Raw genomic sequence first — 12,650 nt, forward strand, 5'->3', positions numbered from 1 at the left:
AGAGTCATTTGAAGTGGGGAGGCAGAGGTTGCAGTGAGCTGAGATCATGCCATTGCATTGAAGCCTGGGCAACAAGAGCAAAACTTCATTTCAAAAAAAAAAAAAAAAAAAAGAAAAGAAAGAAAGGAAAGAAAAAGAAAACTGAACACCACATGTTCTCATTCATAAGTGGGAGTTGAACAATGAGAACACATGTACACAGGGAGGGAAACATTACACACCAGAGCCTGTCAGGGGTTGAGGGACAAAGGGAGGGAGAGCATTAGGACAAATACCTAATGCATTTGGGACTTAAAACCTAGATGATGGGTTGATAGGTGCAGCAAACCATCATGGCACATGTATACCTATGTAACACACTTGCAAGTTCTACACGTTTCCCAGATCTTAGAGTAAAAAAAAAAGTAATCTCATTATAAAATAAAGCAGCTGTTCACAAAAGCATATAAAACAAACAGTGGATCTATATTATTTAGGTTCACACAGATTTAAGAATGTGGTGTCTGTATCTAACTCTCTGTATATATCTATCTGTATTAATATAGATATGTATATATCTATATTAGATATATATCTATCTAGAGAGATTTGTTTTAAGGAATTGTTTCACATAATTTTAGGGGCTAGGAAGTCCAACTTCTGCAGGGCAGGTTGTCAGGCTGGACAACCTGGGAATCATTGATTTTGCAGTTTTAGTTTGAAGACAAGTCTGGTGGCATAATTTCTTCTTCTTTGGAGAGAACTTAAGTATTTTTCCCTTAAGATCTTCAACTGATTGAATGAGGTCCATCCACATTATGCAGAGAAACTGCTTTACTCAAAGTCTACTGATTCAAACATTAATCTTGTCTAAAAATATCTTCCCAGTGACATCTAGACTGGTGTTGGACCAAATACCTGGGGACTGGGCTTATCCCAGTGGATGCATGCAATTAACCATCACACTGTCTTTACCTCGAGCAATTCTCTTCTGAAAGCCTACTTTGCCTTATACAAGTATAATATACCAACTTTCTTTTTATTGTTTCTGGTATATCTGTTTCCATTTTTCAACTTCTCTGTGCTTTAAATCTCAAACTTAAAATAAATCCTCATGTATCTACACTCTCAACTGTTCATAAGCTTCTTATTTCACTGAGAAAATAGAAACAATCAGAAGAGAATTTTCAAAAGCTTCAACACTTACCATCTGCTCAAATACTCTGTCTTTCCTCTCATTAGAATGAAATCCCACGAGTGCAGGTACTTTACTTATTCTCAGCACTTACCATCGTACTTAAAAAGTCAGGCATTTAAAAAATAATTGTTGAATTAAAATGAATAATAAAAATACCTCTGTCATTACCAGAACGAAACTCCCATTTATTCATTCACTCAATAAAAATTCAGTGTATGCCTATTTATTGACAGGCCATATTCTAGAAACTGACAATATAGCAGAGAATAGAACAGATTAAAAATCCCTTATATTTTAGTTGAAGGTTAAGTTCATTTTCGCCATTACAATAAGCCTTTACATGAATCATCTCTTTTCAATCTTTCAAAAATTGTTAGGTGTTACCATACCTAGTTTCAGATGAGAAAGCTAAGGCTTAACTCTCCTATGTAATATCACATAGAGCCAGAATGCAGAGTTTCAAACATATGTCCTAATTACTAATCTATTGTGCTGACATAAACATGAAGGGGCTTATCATCTATATCATGTTGCAAACGGTTGAGGAGGAAAAAAGCTGAATCAAAGTTTCTGAGCAATTGTAGCTCTGACCCCAAGATGGCAGTATTTGCATTCGCCCCACCTGCAGTTCTGAATGTGTAGTATGTGTAAGATAGCGAAGCCTGGTCTCTAACTGGCTAGGCGTACTCTCTGAGGAATCCTTTGTTTAGTGTTAAAAAAAAAGAGAAGATTTTGAATACACAAATCAACTTCTGGGAGCAGATCTCTGCAGAATAAAAATGAAGTATCTGAGGACCTGCTTGGTGATTTTGTGGCTTTATTTTTATAGTAAGTTAGTGGACAGTTTTACCAAGGTTAACATAGTAAGTCAAGGGAATATTTTCTTAGGATTTGGGGTAAAGGTATAGTCCACTGGGATAGGAGGAAGGGAGAAAACAGGATCATTTTCTATTTCACTTGGGATTCGCTGTGAGGAGTAAGGAAGGGATGCAAATTAGACAGTATTAATACTGGATGATGGATATCTTGAATCTCACTTTGCTTTCTGAATAGGAGGGAGTGGCAAAAACCAAGTGGAGCAGAGTCCTCAGTCCCTGGTCATCCTGGAGGGAAAGAACTGCACTCTTCAATGCAATTATACAGTGACCCCCTTCAACAACTTAAGGTGGTATAAGCAAGATAATGGGAAAGGTCCTATTACCCTGATGATCATGACTTTCAGTGAGAACACAAAATCAAATGGAAGGTACGCAGCAACTCTGGATGCAAACACCAAGCAAAGCTCTCTGCACATCACAGCCTCCCAGCTCAGCGATTCAGCCTCCTACATCTGTGTGGTGAGAACACTGTGCTCCCCTGGCACTTGAAGCCAGTACCCAAACCTGTACTTGGTGGTTATAGGAGTTGGAGTAGAACATTATTTTTGATGCAGAATATAATTTCACAAGCGAGCAAATAGTTATCTCTTAGACATGATTTGAGTTGAGCTTGAGCCTAAAGTTCTGCGTAGACTCAAGTAGGATACATATATCCTCAAGTGATGATAAATACATTCTCACTCAACACACGAAGCTAACTGCTATATCTGCTGTTCTCAAGGTCAAAACAGTCAGTCATGCTGTGTTACTCCTGCTGTGTAACTGTTATTGACAGTGTTGGTTTGAAGGGAGAGACTAGCTTGGTTTGTGGTCTGCAGACCTATCAGCAGAATGTTGACTAAATGAAAGAGCAAGGTGATGTGGCTGATGGCAGTATCTTGAGAAGTTTCCTTCTCCTGAAAGACATTCAGTTGTCATTTCATGGCTATTCAAGTTCTCGGAAAGCATCCTGTGAGAAGAAATCTGCTCTGCCATTTAGCCGTGCTCCAGATCAAGGCACCTGCCCAGGTGCTGCACCAACTCTTTATCACCTTCCACCACTGCTCCTTTAGAGGCCACTGGAAGGCCCGGGGACCCTGACAGGCACAGTCACTCTCAAGCAGCGACAACTGTGCCAGACTTTTCAGCTGTCAGTGTTCCAGAAAAGAGATTTAGGGACAGAATGCCTACTTGCCATTGTGAATTCTGGTGTGTACAACTTAGCTGTGACGTTCTTTTTGGGACAATTAGAGAAATGTATACATAATTTGAGAATTAGATGAGAAAAGTATTTATTTAAAAGGCAGATATCAACTGTAAAAAATGGAAGAATATATACCAAGATATTAAAAATGATAATCTCTTGGTGGTGGGAATATAATATTTTTATTTTTTATCTTTCCTTGTCTTCTGTACTTTTAATTTTCTATAGCTCTTGGATTTTTCTTCTATCAAAATAAAGGTTATTAAAAATAACAAATGTCTTAAAATTTAAAGGAATGCACCTGATCTGTCATTATCAACTCACAGGAATTTATATTTAGAGATGATCACACATTCCAGGATATTGTTGAATAAGATTAATTTGTTATCTTTATAAGCCCTACAAGTAAGTTCATTTCCAAGCTTAGTGAATTGATAATTTGTGAATAAATGAAGCCAGGACCTGGACTGTTCTTTGTAACTAGTCTGAAGATTGCTCAGGTGTCAAGACTTCAAAATACCTTGAATTCTAGAGCAAAAAGTAAACCTAGCTATATTTAGTAATCGGATGTTTTTTCCTGTCCTGTACCTCCTTTAAGTCTTTAGAGTGAAGAAATTAAAGTTCAGATAGCTGCTACAGCAGACTGGTGTAAGTAATTATAAATTAATTGAGGAAAAAGATAAAATGCATGAAAAGGAATCAATAGGTAAAATTCCAAGTATGTGGACAAGTTAAGTTTTAAAGGTATTCTCGGAGGAGATCACTGTGGCACAGAAAAGATAATAGAAATTATCATGGGGAGTAGCAAATTTAGTTAGGTCTTGAAGGACAGACACACATTGAATTTGTTGATTAAGCAAATAATAGGGCCAGGTGTGGTGGCTCACACTTGGAATCCCAGTACTTTTGGAGGACAAGGTGGGTGAATCACTTGAAGTCAGGCATTCGAGACCAGCCTGGCCAACATGAGGATACCCTGTCTCTACTAAAAAGCACAAAAATTATCCAGGCATGGCAGTGTGTGCCTGTAATCCCAGCTACTAGGGAGGCTGAGGCAGGAGAACAGCTTGAAACTGGGAAGTGGAGGTTGCAGTGAGCCGAGGCTGCACAACTGCATTCTAGCCTGGGTGACAGAATGAGAGTCCATCTCAAGCAAAACAAAACAAAAAACAAATAATAAGTGACAGGTGTTTTCATAGGTAGAAGGAGTAGGGTAATAAAATAGATAAATGCAGACACAAAAAACCTTCCCTCATGTTGCTCGAGTCTGTATTTGTGTATAGTGTTCACTTTCTTTTACAGGAATATCTTAGGAAGTTTGTAGTTCAATAAAGGCATTTTCCTTGCTTGCTTTAGTTTAGTTTGCAAAGGTTTCATATGGTGATTAAAAGGCATAGGTATTGAAACACTGTATCTATCACTTACTAAATTACATTACTCTGGACAAAATTACATAACCTCAGAGCACATATATATCATCAATGATAATTACACGTACATCACATGGTCATAAGAATTGAATTAAGTTAATGAATTTAATTAAATGATTGAATTGTATTGGTAGAAAATAATTTTTCAGCTGATGGTAGTTATTCTTGGACATAAATGATACAACAAAGGTAATTTAAAACAAGACAATAAGAAAATTTAAGTATAGATTAAGGTTTACTTTTCAACTCTCTTTCTGTTGATTATGTTATTTTACTATGGTTATGGCCAAGAGTCACCCTATATTTCACATTGGCCTTATTCCATCCAATTATTTGAATTGACAGAATTGGCTTTCTCTTTTGTTTGTGTCTTTTTTTATCTCATAGGTTTTCTGTACAGAAAATAAAGCCTTCTTGCTCTGGTATAACTTAGTGTAAATTCTATGATGAATCCACATGAGCTTTATGGAGCAGGACTCAGATATAACACCATTTTACTGACCTACAGTGCCAATAACTAGATCTATACCTGGGAACTCATTTAACAGAGCTCTGCATTGGAAAGGAGAGAAATAACCTTTCTAGGTTTTCCTTGGGGGAGAAATCCTTTTTAATTATTCAATTTATAACTTGTACATACATGGTAGATGCCCAGGAAGTATTATAGAAGAAGAAAGGAAAGAGAAACCTCTAGGGGACAAATACTAGCTGCAGCTGACTTACAATCGGCACCAGGTCTTGCCAGGGTCCTTTTCCAAGTTACATCTTCAGAGATCAGGAAGAGCCGTGTAACCTGTGCGTGGGGGAGTAAATCTTGTTCCTGGCTGGATGGGGAGACTCTCAGCTTCCTGCAACAAAGAACTATGAATAGTCACTCAGAGAAACAAGAGATTTGGCTTGGTAGTGTTTGAGGGCTCCAAGACCCTAACCAGAGACCTCACTTGAGTCTGAGGGATAAAAGTGGAGAAGGCCTTGGGAGTTTCATTTTTGATTTTCTCCTGGCAGCTGTGCCGTGAGTTTTGGGGCTCTGGAAATATCATTAAAAAGAGTAGATTGTAGTATCTTCTTTAAAAGTCTGGAAGTTATAGAAGGGTGGTTAGGGCCTCAATGCTCACCTGTGGCGGCTGTGAAAAGAGAGTACATCTTCCAAATGAATGAATGTTCCTGAATGAATGTCCTCTATCTGTGCTTCTGTTTAAACAGGGTGAACAGCCTACATATGCCAGAGCAGAGACCTTTAATCCTGACTATCCAGGAGGGAACACATGCCATTCTTAATTGTGCTTCTCAGGAGAGAACACTCTTCAACTTCCACTGGTTCTGGCAGGATCCTGGGAAAGGACTTGTGTCTTTGGCTTTAATTCAGTCAAGCCAGAAAGAGCAGGGAGACAAACATTTTAAATAACTGCTTGGAAAAGAGAAGTTTTACAGTGTTTGGAATATCCCAGCCTCTCATCCTGGAGATTCAGCCACCTCTTCTGTGCTTTGCAGCACAGTGTCTCCCCAGCACCTGCAGCCGGTACCACAACCTGCAGCTGGGACCCTTGACGCAGACCTAGTCTTGCAGGTGGGAGTGAAGGTTTTTTTTTTTTTTAATGTGTAGAAGGAATTTACTTTATAACCTCTGTCTCCAAACAGAAGTGAAGGATAATAATGCATCTTTCTTATGTAATGAATCTGAATTTATATTAAATTAAATTTCTTTTTGTTATTATTGAAATTTCATTCCTGAATGCAGATTGTTTGCCCACAGATTCTTTCCATTGCTTTACTCTTTAAGAGGGCAGACCCCTTTGTGTGCAGGCTCTGAGTCCATGAAGCAAGTTTTCTACAGGCTGTACCCTCGTCAACAATATTTTACCCATTTGATCATATATTCATGATGTTTTTGGTATCTATGTACCATATATACCATTATTTACTTAATTTAATATTAAGTTGATGTTTATGTTAAATAGACTTTAAAAATAACTACGTAAAAATTATTTTCATTTTACAAGATGCCATCTGTGAAATCATATATATGATATAAATCATATTTAAAGTGCTGGTTATATTCTTCTGAATACAAATTGAAATAGCACCATATATGTAACAATTGGAAAGGTTGTCTGTATACTGCCTAATAGGACCTCTTGTAGCAATCACACTTTACGAAATACTGACCCAGCCAATACCCTTCATTTTGTAAATGAAAGAATTAGGATCCACAGGTATGGCGTCTTTTACTCAAGAATGACTTACAGTAAAATGAAAGCTAGGAGGAGAATCTAGGCTTTTTGATCCCTTGTACATTGCTTCTTCCACCAAGGATGCAAAGCAGAATCTAGAGTGTGAAGGAAAGAGTTGTATGTTTTAAATTTAAGTTAAATTAAAATTTTAATTTAATTGTGTATGTTCAGCCTAGATAAATGAGAAGATATGAATAACTACCACAATAGAACATTCTCATAACTTCTTCACCTAGAAATAACAAGTATTACTATTTTTCCAAATTTTCTTGTGTACATATACAACTATATTTCTCTATGAATGGGGCTGATAATGTCCCCAGTATTTATTAACATGCTTGCTTCTCTCAACATTATACTATAGATACTTCCATGCCAGCGATCATATATTGAGGATATAATTTTAAATGACTGTCTAGTTTTTGTTATATAGATATATTTTAAAAAATGGATTACCTTTGGATAATATTTCTAATTATCCAGTATTAGAGACAATGTTTGTATTAATATCATTAATGTCATAGCTTTAACAGAATGGAGTTGGGTGAATAAGGGAAAACACATAACATCACATATCTAATTTCCAGGAAGATATTTTTCACCAAATTGCAATTTCAGCAATAGCATGTAATGCTTTTTGTTTTTCATACTTTCTTTACCTGTTATGAACGTTATTACTTTAAAGAACTTTCCACTTTGCCAAGTAAAATTTTTAAATGTTTTAACTCTTCTACTCTATGAAGTTATTCATTTCTTATTAAAAATAAATAAAACAGGATTAGAAAATGTACAGAGTAAGAGTGTTTCACACAACATAAATATCTTTTCATACAATAAGATATATTAAAGAAAAAGTTTGAGGGCCGGGCGCGGTGGCTCACGCCTGTAATCCCAGCACTTTGGGAGGCCGAGGCGGGTGGATCACGAGGTCAACAGATCGAGACCATCCTGATCAACATGGTGAAACCCCGTCTCTACTAAAAATACAAAAAATTAGCTGGGCATGGTGGCGCGTGCCTGTAATCCCAGCTACTCAGGAGGCTGAGGCAGGAGAATTGCCTGAACCGAGGAGGCGGAGGTTGCGGTGAGCCAAGATGGCGCCATTGCACTCCAGCCTGGGTAACAAGAGCGAAACTCCATCTCAAAAAGAAAAAGTTTGGAAAACACTGTCGCTCCCAAGCAGGGAGCGGGCCCATGATGGCGGCCGCGGCGGCGGCAGCGGCAACACGACCAGCACCGGCGAGGAGGAGAGGATGTGGCACCTCTTCCAGACGTGCGACGGCGACGGGGACGGATACATCAGCAGGTTCTTCATGCCTGAAACATGGTACCTGACAATGCAGCAACACCTGCGTGTTGATCACAAGTGTACTCCTAGGGAACCCAGCTTAAGGCCTCCCCGTCTGAAGAACCCAATCTCAAGGAAGAATTTAAGGGGAAACCTGTCTACATAGTTTGACTTTCTGTAAAGGATTGTCATGCTACTCCAGAGGATCTAATACCGAAAGAAGCACATATGCAGTTCAAGATTTCCAGCACTTTAAAGCTTAATGCTTTAAACGTATGTTTTGAGGCTTCTTTCAAAGTTTATGGATCTTGTGTGGGGCTGGAGTCGGAGCCCGAGGCTGCCGCCGAGAGTGCCAGCGAGCCCGCGGCCCAGCCCAAGCTCTTTCCCGCCGCCTCAGGTGCCTCGTCCCCGACCAGCCCCGCCCGACCCCCGGCCCGGCCCGTCCCAGTCCCCTGACCCTCAGTCTGGCCCCGTCCAGCCTCCCAGCGGGGTCACGCAGCCGCCCCGGGGATGATGAAAGGAGGATAAATGGTGCCCAAGGCCGACAGCGGTGCCTTCCTGCTGCTTTTCCTGCTCGTGCTGTCACCGGGCCGCTGCGGCCAGTGGGGCCAGTCCGCTGAGACAGGCCCTGTGTCCAGCACCTGCTCCGGCTCACGCCCGGGGGGAGTAGGAGTCGCACAACTGTCTCAGCCTTGGATTTGACTTTGGCCTCACCCACCTAGGGGCCGCTGGAGAGCCATATGGGTTACCAAGTTCAAGGGGAGAGAGAAGAAACTGATGAAAATAGCCGCTCATCTGGGCCTGCTTTCATTCCCTGGCTCGACCCTTGACTTCAGAGCTCGGCCTTGAAGCTGTGAGCTTCATCGCATTCCCTGGGCCACAAGAAGCTCACTGGGCCCGCGTCTCTGGAAGCCGTTGGGGGAGGCCCTTCCTCTGTCTCCCTGGTCTGCAAGAAGCTCACTGGGCCCGCGTCTCTGGAAGCCGTTGGGGGAGGCCCTTCCTCTGTCTCCCTGGTCGACAGCTCGCTGGGGAAACCTGGGATCTCCGACTGCCTGGACATCGGTGTTGCCGCCCCCTCGGGTTTTGTCTCAGGCTGTGCCTGGGGTTCTGCCTGGGGCTGTGTCTCTCCCTCAGGCTCCAGCTTGTTGGCAGACCTCTTGTCAGAGTCAGGTTCGGGGGTCCTCAAGGTTTCAGTTCCCCGGGAGCTCTCCCCTTCCTTGTTGGTCGTCACAGAGGGCAGTCCCCATGCCTTGGGCTGCATCCAGCAGTGGCTGAGGATCTCGTCGATGTGGAGCCGCCGGTTGACGTCTGGCTGCAGCATGCCATAGATGAGGTCCTTGCACTCGCCTGTAAGGTGCTTGGAGCGTGGAAAGTTGACGCGGTGCTCCTTCTGGATACGCAGCATCTTCCTGATGTTGGAGTCATCGTAGGGCATGGAGCCGCAGACCATGATGTAGAGGATCACGCCCAGGCTCCAGATGTCATACACCTTGGGCTGGTAGGGGATGCCCTGCAGCACCTCAGGGGCTGCATAGGCTGCTGACCCGCAGAAGGTCTTGCTTAATGTCATTCGACCATTGTCGTCCCTCAGGCAGCGCTTGGAGAAGCTAAAGTCAGACAGCTTGATGTTGAAGTCCTTGTCGAGGAGAAGGTTGTCACACTTGAGGTCCCGGTGGACAACATCCAGGTCGTGGCAGTACTTGATGGCCAAGGAGAGCTGGTGGAACTTCTTGCGAGCCTCGTCCTCGTGCAGGGCTCCCCGGGTTTTGATTAACTCGAGGAGGTCACCCTGGACCGCGAGCTCCATGACAATGTAGACCTTACCATGTGATGTCTCAAAGATCTCATAGGTCTTGATGATGGAGCAGTGGTTTAACATGGCCAGAATCTCAATTTCCCGGGGAAGGAACTTCTCCAAGAAGTCTGCGGGGGCTTTCTTGCGGTCAATGATCTTGATCGCCACGTTGAACTTCAGGCGCTCAGAGTAAGCAGATTTTACTTTTGCATAGGAGCCCTCTCCTAAATTTATCCCCAGGAGGTAACCTCGTTGCTTGAGGACTGCAGCATCCTCCATAATGCTGGGAATGCCCAGTGCCTCTGAGGCTGCCCTCTACAGCCCCAAGGGGCATGGGCCAGCAGTATGCTCATTTACATCCTGGACAGAGTCCTTTGGGCTGGCCAGGCCTGCTGTTCCTGCTTCCTAGAGCCCAAGACTCTGGGGTGGAACTTTGGCACTGTCTCCCAGGTGACTTCAGTGGGTGAAGTCACAAAGGAAGAGTGCCCTGTGGGAATGAGGCTCTGGCCTGAGGCACTTGGACTTGGAACCCTGAAGTCTGGCTGGTGGGCTGGGGGAGACAAGACAAGCAGAGAGTGGACTCGCACCTGGCTGGGACCCAAGGTAGGAGGAGTTTGTGTGGGACACATGGGTCTGCCCATGCTTCCAAACCCAGAGCCAGGACTGCTTGTGCAGAAGTAAGGCCAGTTCTCGCAAACCAGGGCATCTAAGGAGGGTTTAATAAAGGGATGATTAATAAAGGTGCGAGCAGAGTGTAGAGAACCCTGCGGGTAACACAGGCACCCGAAGGTAGTAGCAGATCCCTGGCCTGCATGGAAAAGAGTGGGAATGGTCCCTGGAACCCAGAAAGAGTAGTGTAGACAGGGCTACCTTGAAAGAGGCAGTGCCGTTCAGTGGATAGAAAGAGCCAGCTTTAGTGACCCTACAGGCTGGCAGCGGATGGGAGGAAGTCCCATCCCTGACCTCTTTTTCTTCCCTTCAGCTCTCGATGCTGTCCACACAGGCAGCCCTCAGGGGTGCAGAGCAGGGCCAAGAAGGGTGGTGTGTTAAGACGGTAGAGAGCCTCCTGAGCATGGAGTGGCACAGTTTGAGAAGCATGGATTCTGCCCTCTTCCCATACCTCTCTTCCCTCATCTGAGCCTTTGCTGGCTTCTTACAGCAGCTCTGTGGGAGGACAGCCAGCAGGAGTTCTGCTCTTGGCTGTGAGCTCCCTCCTGGGGACCTTCCCTGTCCATGGCCCTGGCTGGTCTCCCAGGGCAGATCTGGGGCTGAGGGCTGAAGGCAGGGGCTGGATGCCACCTTGAGCACTAGCAGCTGCTCAAAGGACATTATAAGCAGCAGGGGCAGCACTGGACAGCGACATCATTTCTGCTGGCCATGGAGCCTCTGCTGTGACTGGCTCTGTCTATAGCACCTGCTCCAGGCCACGTCCTGGGGGAGTAGGAGTCACATAACTGTCCTAGCCTTGGGTTTGACTTTGGCCTCATCCACCTAGAGGGAGTGAGCACTCCTTCCTCACATGAGCCAAGAGGAACTCTGGGCCCCTCAGGATTGAGTTGGTAGGGCTGGATGTTGCTCAAACTGCATTGGGTCCCCACCAGCCATGGCCTTCCTCCCTTTTCTCTGCTCTTTCACCTTCTTTCCCATCCCTGACTGCCCATTGCCAGTCCTTTGTGCGTGGTTGGTGCTCCTTCCTCCAGACAGCCTCCTTCTCCTTCCTGCTGGGGATACCCCATCTGCTGTCTCTTGGAAACCAAAAACAAAATTCTAAAATCCCCAGCCATCTGAATGGACCCCTCCTCTCACCCAAGGGCATTCCAAAGCTAGCCTGAAAAACTAGTTCAGGACATGATAGGAAGTGGGGGTCAGGCAGGCCTCATCATCCCTCCTCCCTTTAGGTTTCAGGCACAGCTGAGCAAGGATAACATCGACACAGAGATCTGAAGACAACAGACTGGTAGTAAGAAACAGCAGGACCTGAAAGAAACTCAAGTGTTTTACTATAAAACAGATTTCTCTGATGTATTTTGAAATGGCTCTGCAAAGCTGTCTCTTGTGAGGAAAATCTACATTCTGAAAAGACTCTCCTTCCCTTTCCAGGTCTTTTCTCCTGAGAGAATTAACTAAAGTCTGTTAAGAAACATTAACGGTGTGTTCTTTCTGAAGCCTGGTACCTGGAGGCTTCATCTGCCTAAGAACCTTGGTCTCCACAACCCATTTTCCCAGAGACAGTCCCTCCTATTGATCCATTCCAGGTCTTTAGATAAACTCTTTGAGCCAATTGCCAATCAGAAAATCTTTGAATCCACCTGACCTGGAAGCCCCCCTCCCACTTTCAAGTTGTTATTCCTTGTTGGGGTCCGGCACGTCTGCTGGGGGCTACTGACCTGCAGGAGTCCCCGAGACTGCCAACGTAGATGTCTCGTTCAACCTGTGGGAGAGAGTGCGCGGAAGTGAAAGAAAAAAGAAAAGTGGAGTCTGGAGGGCTGGCTTAGGCTATGTCCAAGCAGCAATTTTATTTTTGCAATATGTTCCATTATATACTTTCCTGAAGTTAATGTTGTTTACGCCAGATCAACATACTTAAGTTACAGTAAGCAAGTTACGCCTACTAAGTTATGCCCAGTAAGTAAGTTAAGCCCAGTAAGTTGGTTACGCCCAGTAAGTT

At 43.7% G+C, this 12,650-nt stretch overlaps 1 protein-coding gene across 1 annotated transcript; it reads right to left on the minus strand.

Moving 5' to 3' along the window:
• Nucleotides 1-7,931: 7,931 nt before the first annotated feature.
• Nucleotides 7,932-10,404, minus strand: LOC100411560 (testis-specific serine/threonine-protein kinase 1-like). The gene is given in 2 exon segments (XM_009005727.5): nt 7,932-9,177; nt 9,179-10,404. Coding segments are annotated over 2 exon segments (1,116 nt in total). The 5' UTR covers nt 10,262-10,404; the 3' UTR covers nt 7,932-9,144.
• Nucleotides 10,405-12,650: the final 2,246 nt, after the last annotated feature.

This window comes from Callithrix jacchus, chromosome 8 (genome assembly GCF_049354715.1).
Source record: "Callithrix jacchus isolate 240 chromosome 8, calJac240_pri, whole genome shotgun sequence".
NCBI lineage: Eukaryota > Metazoa > Chordata > Mammalia > Primates > Cebidae > Callithrix > Callithrix jacchus.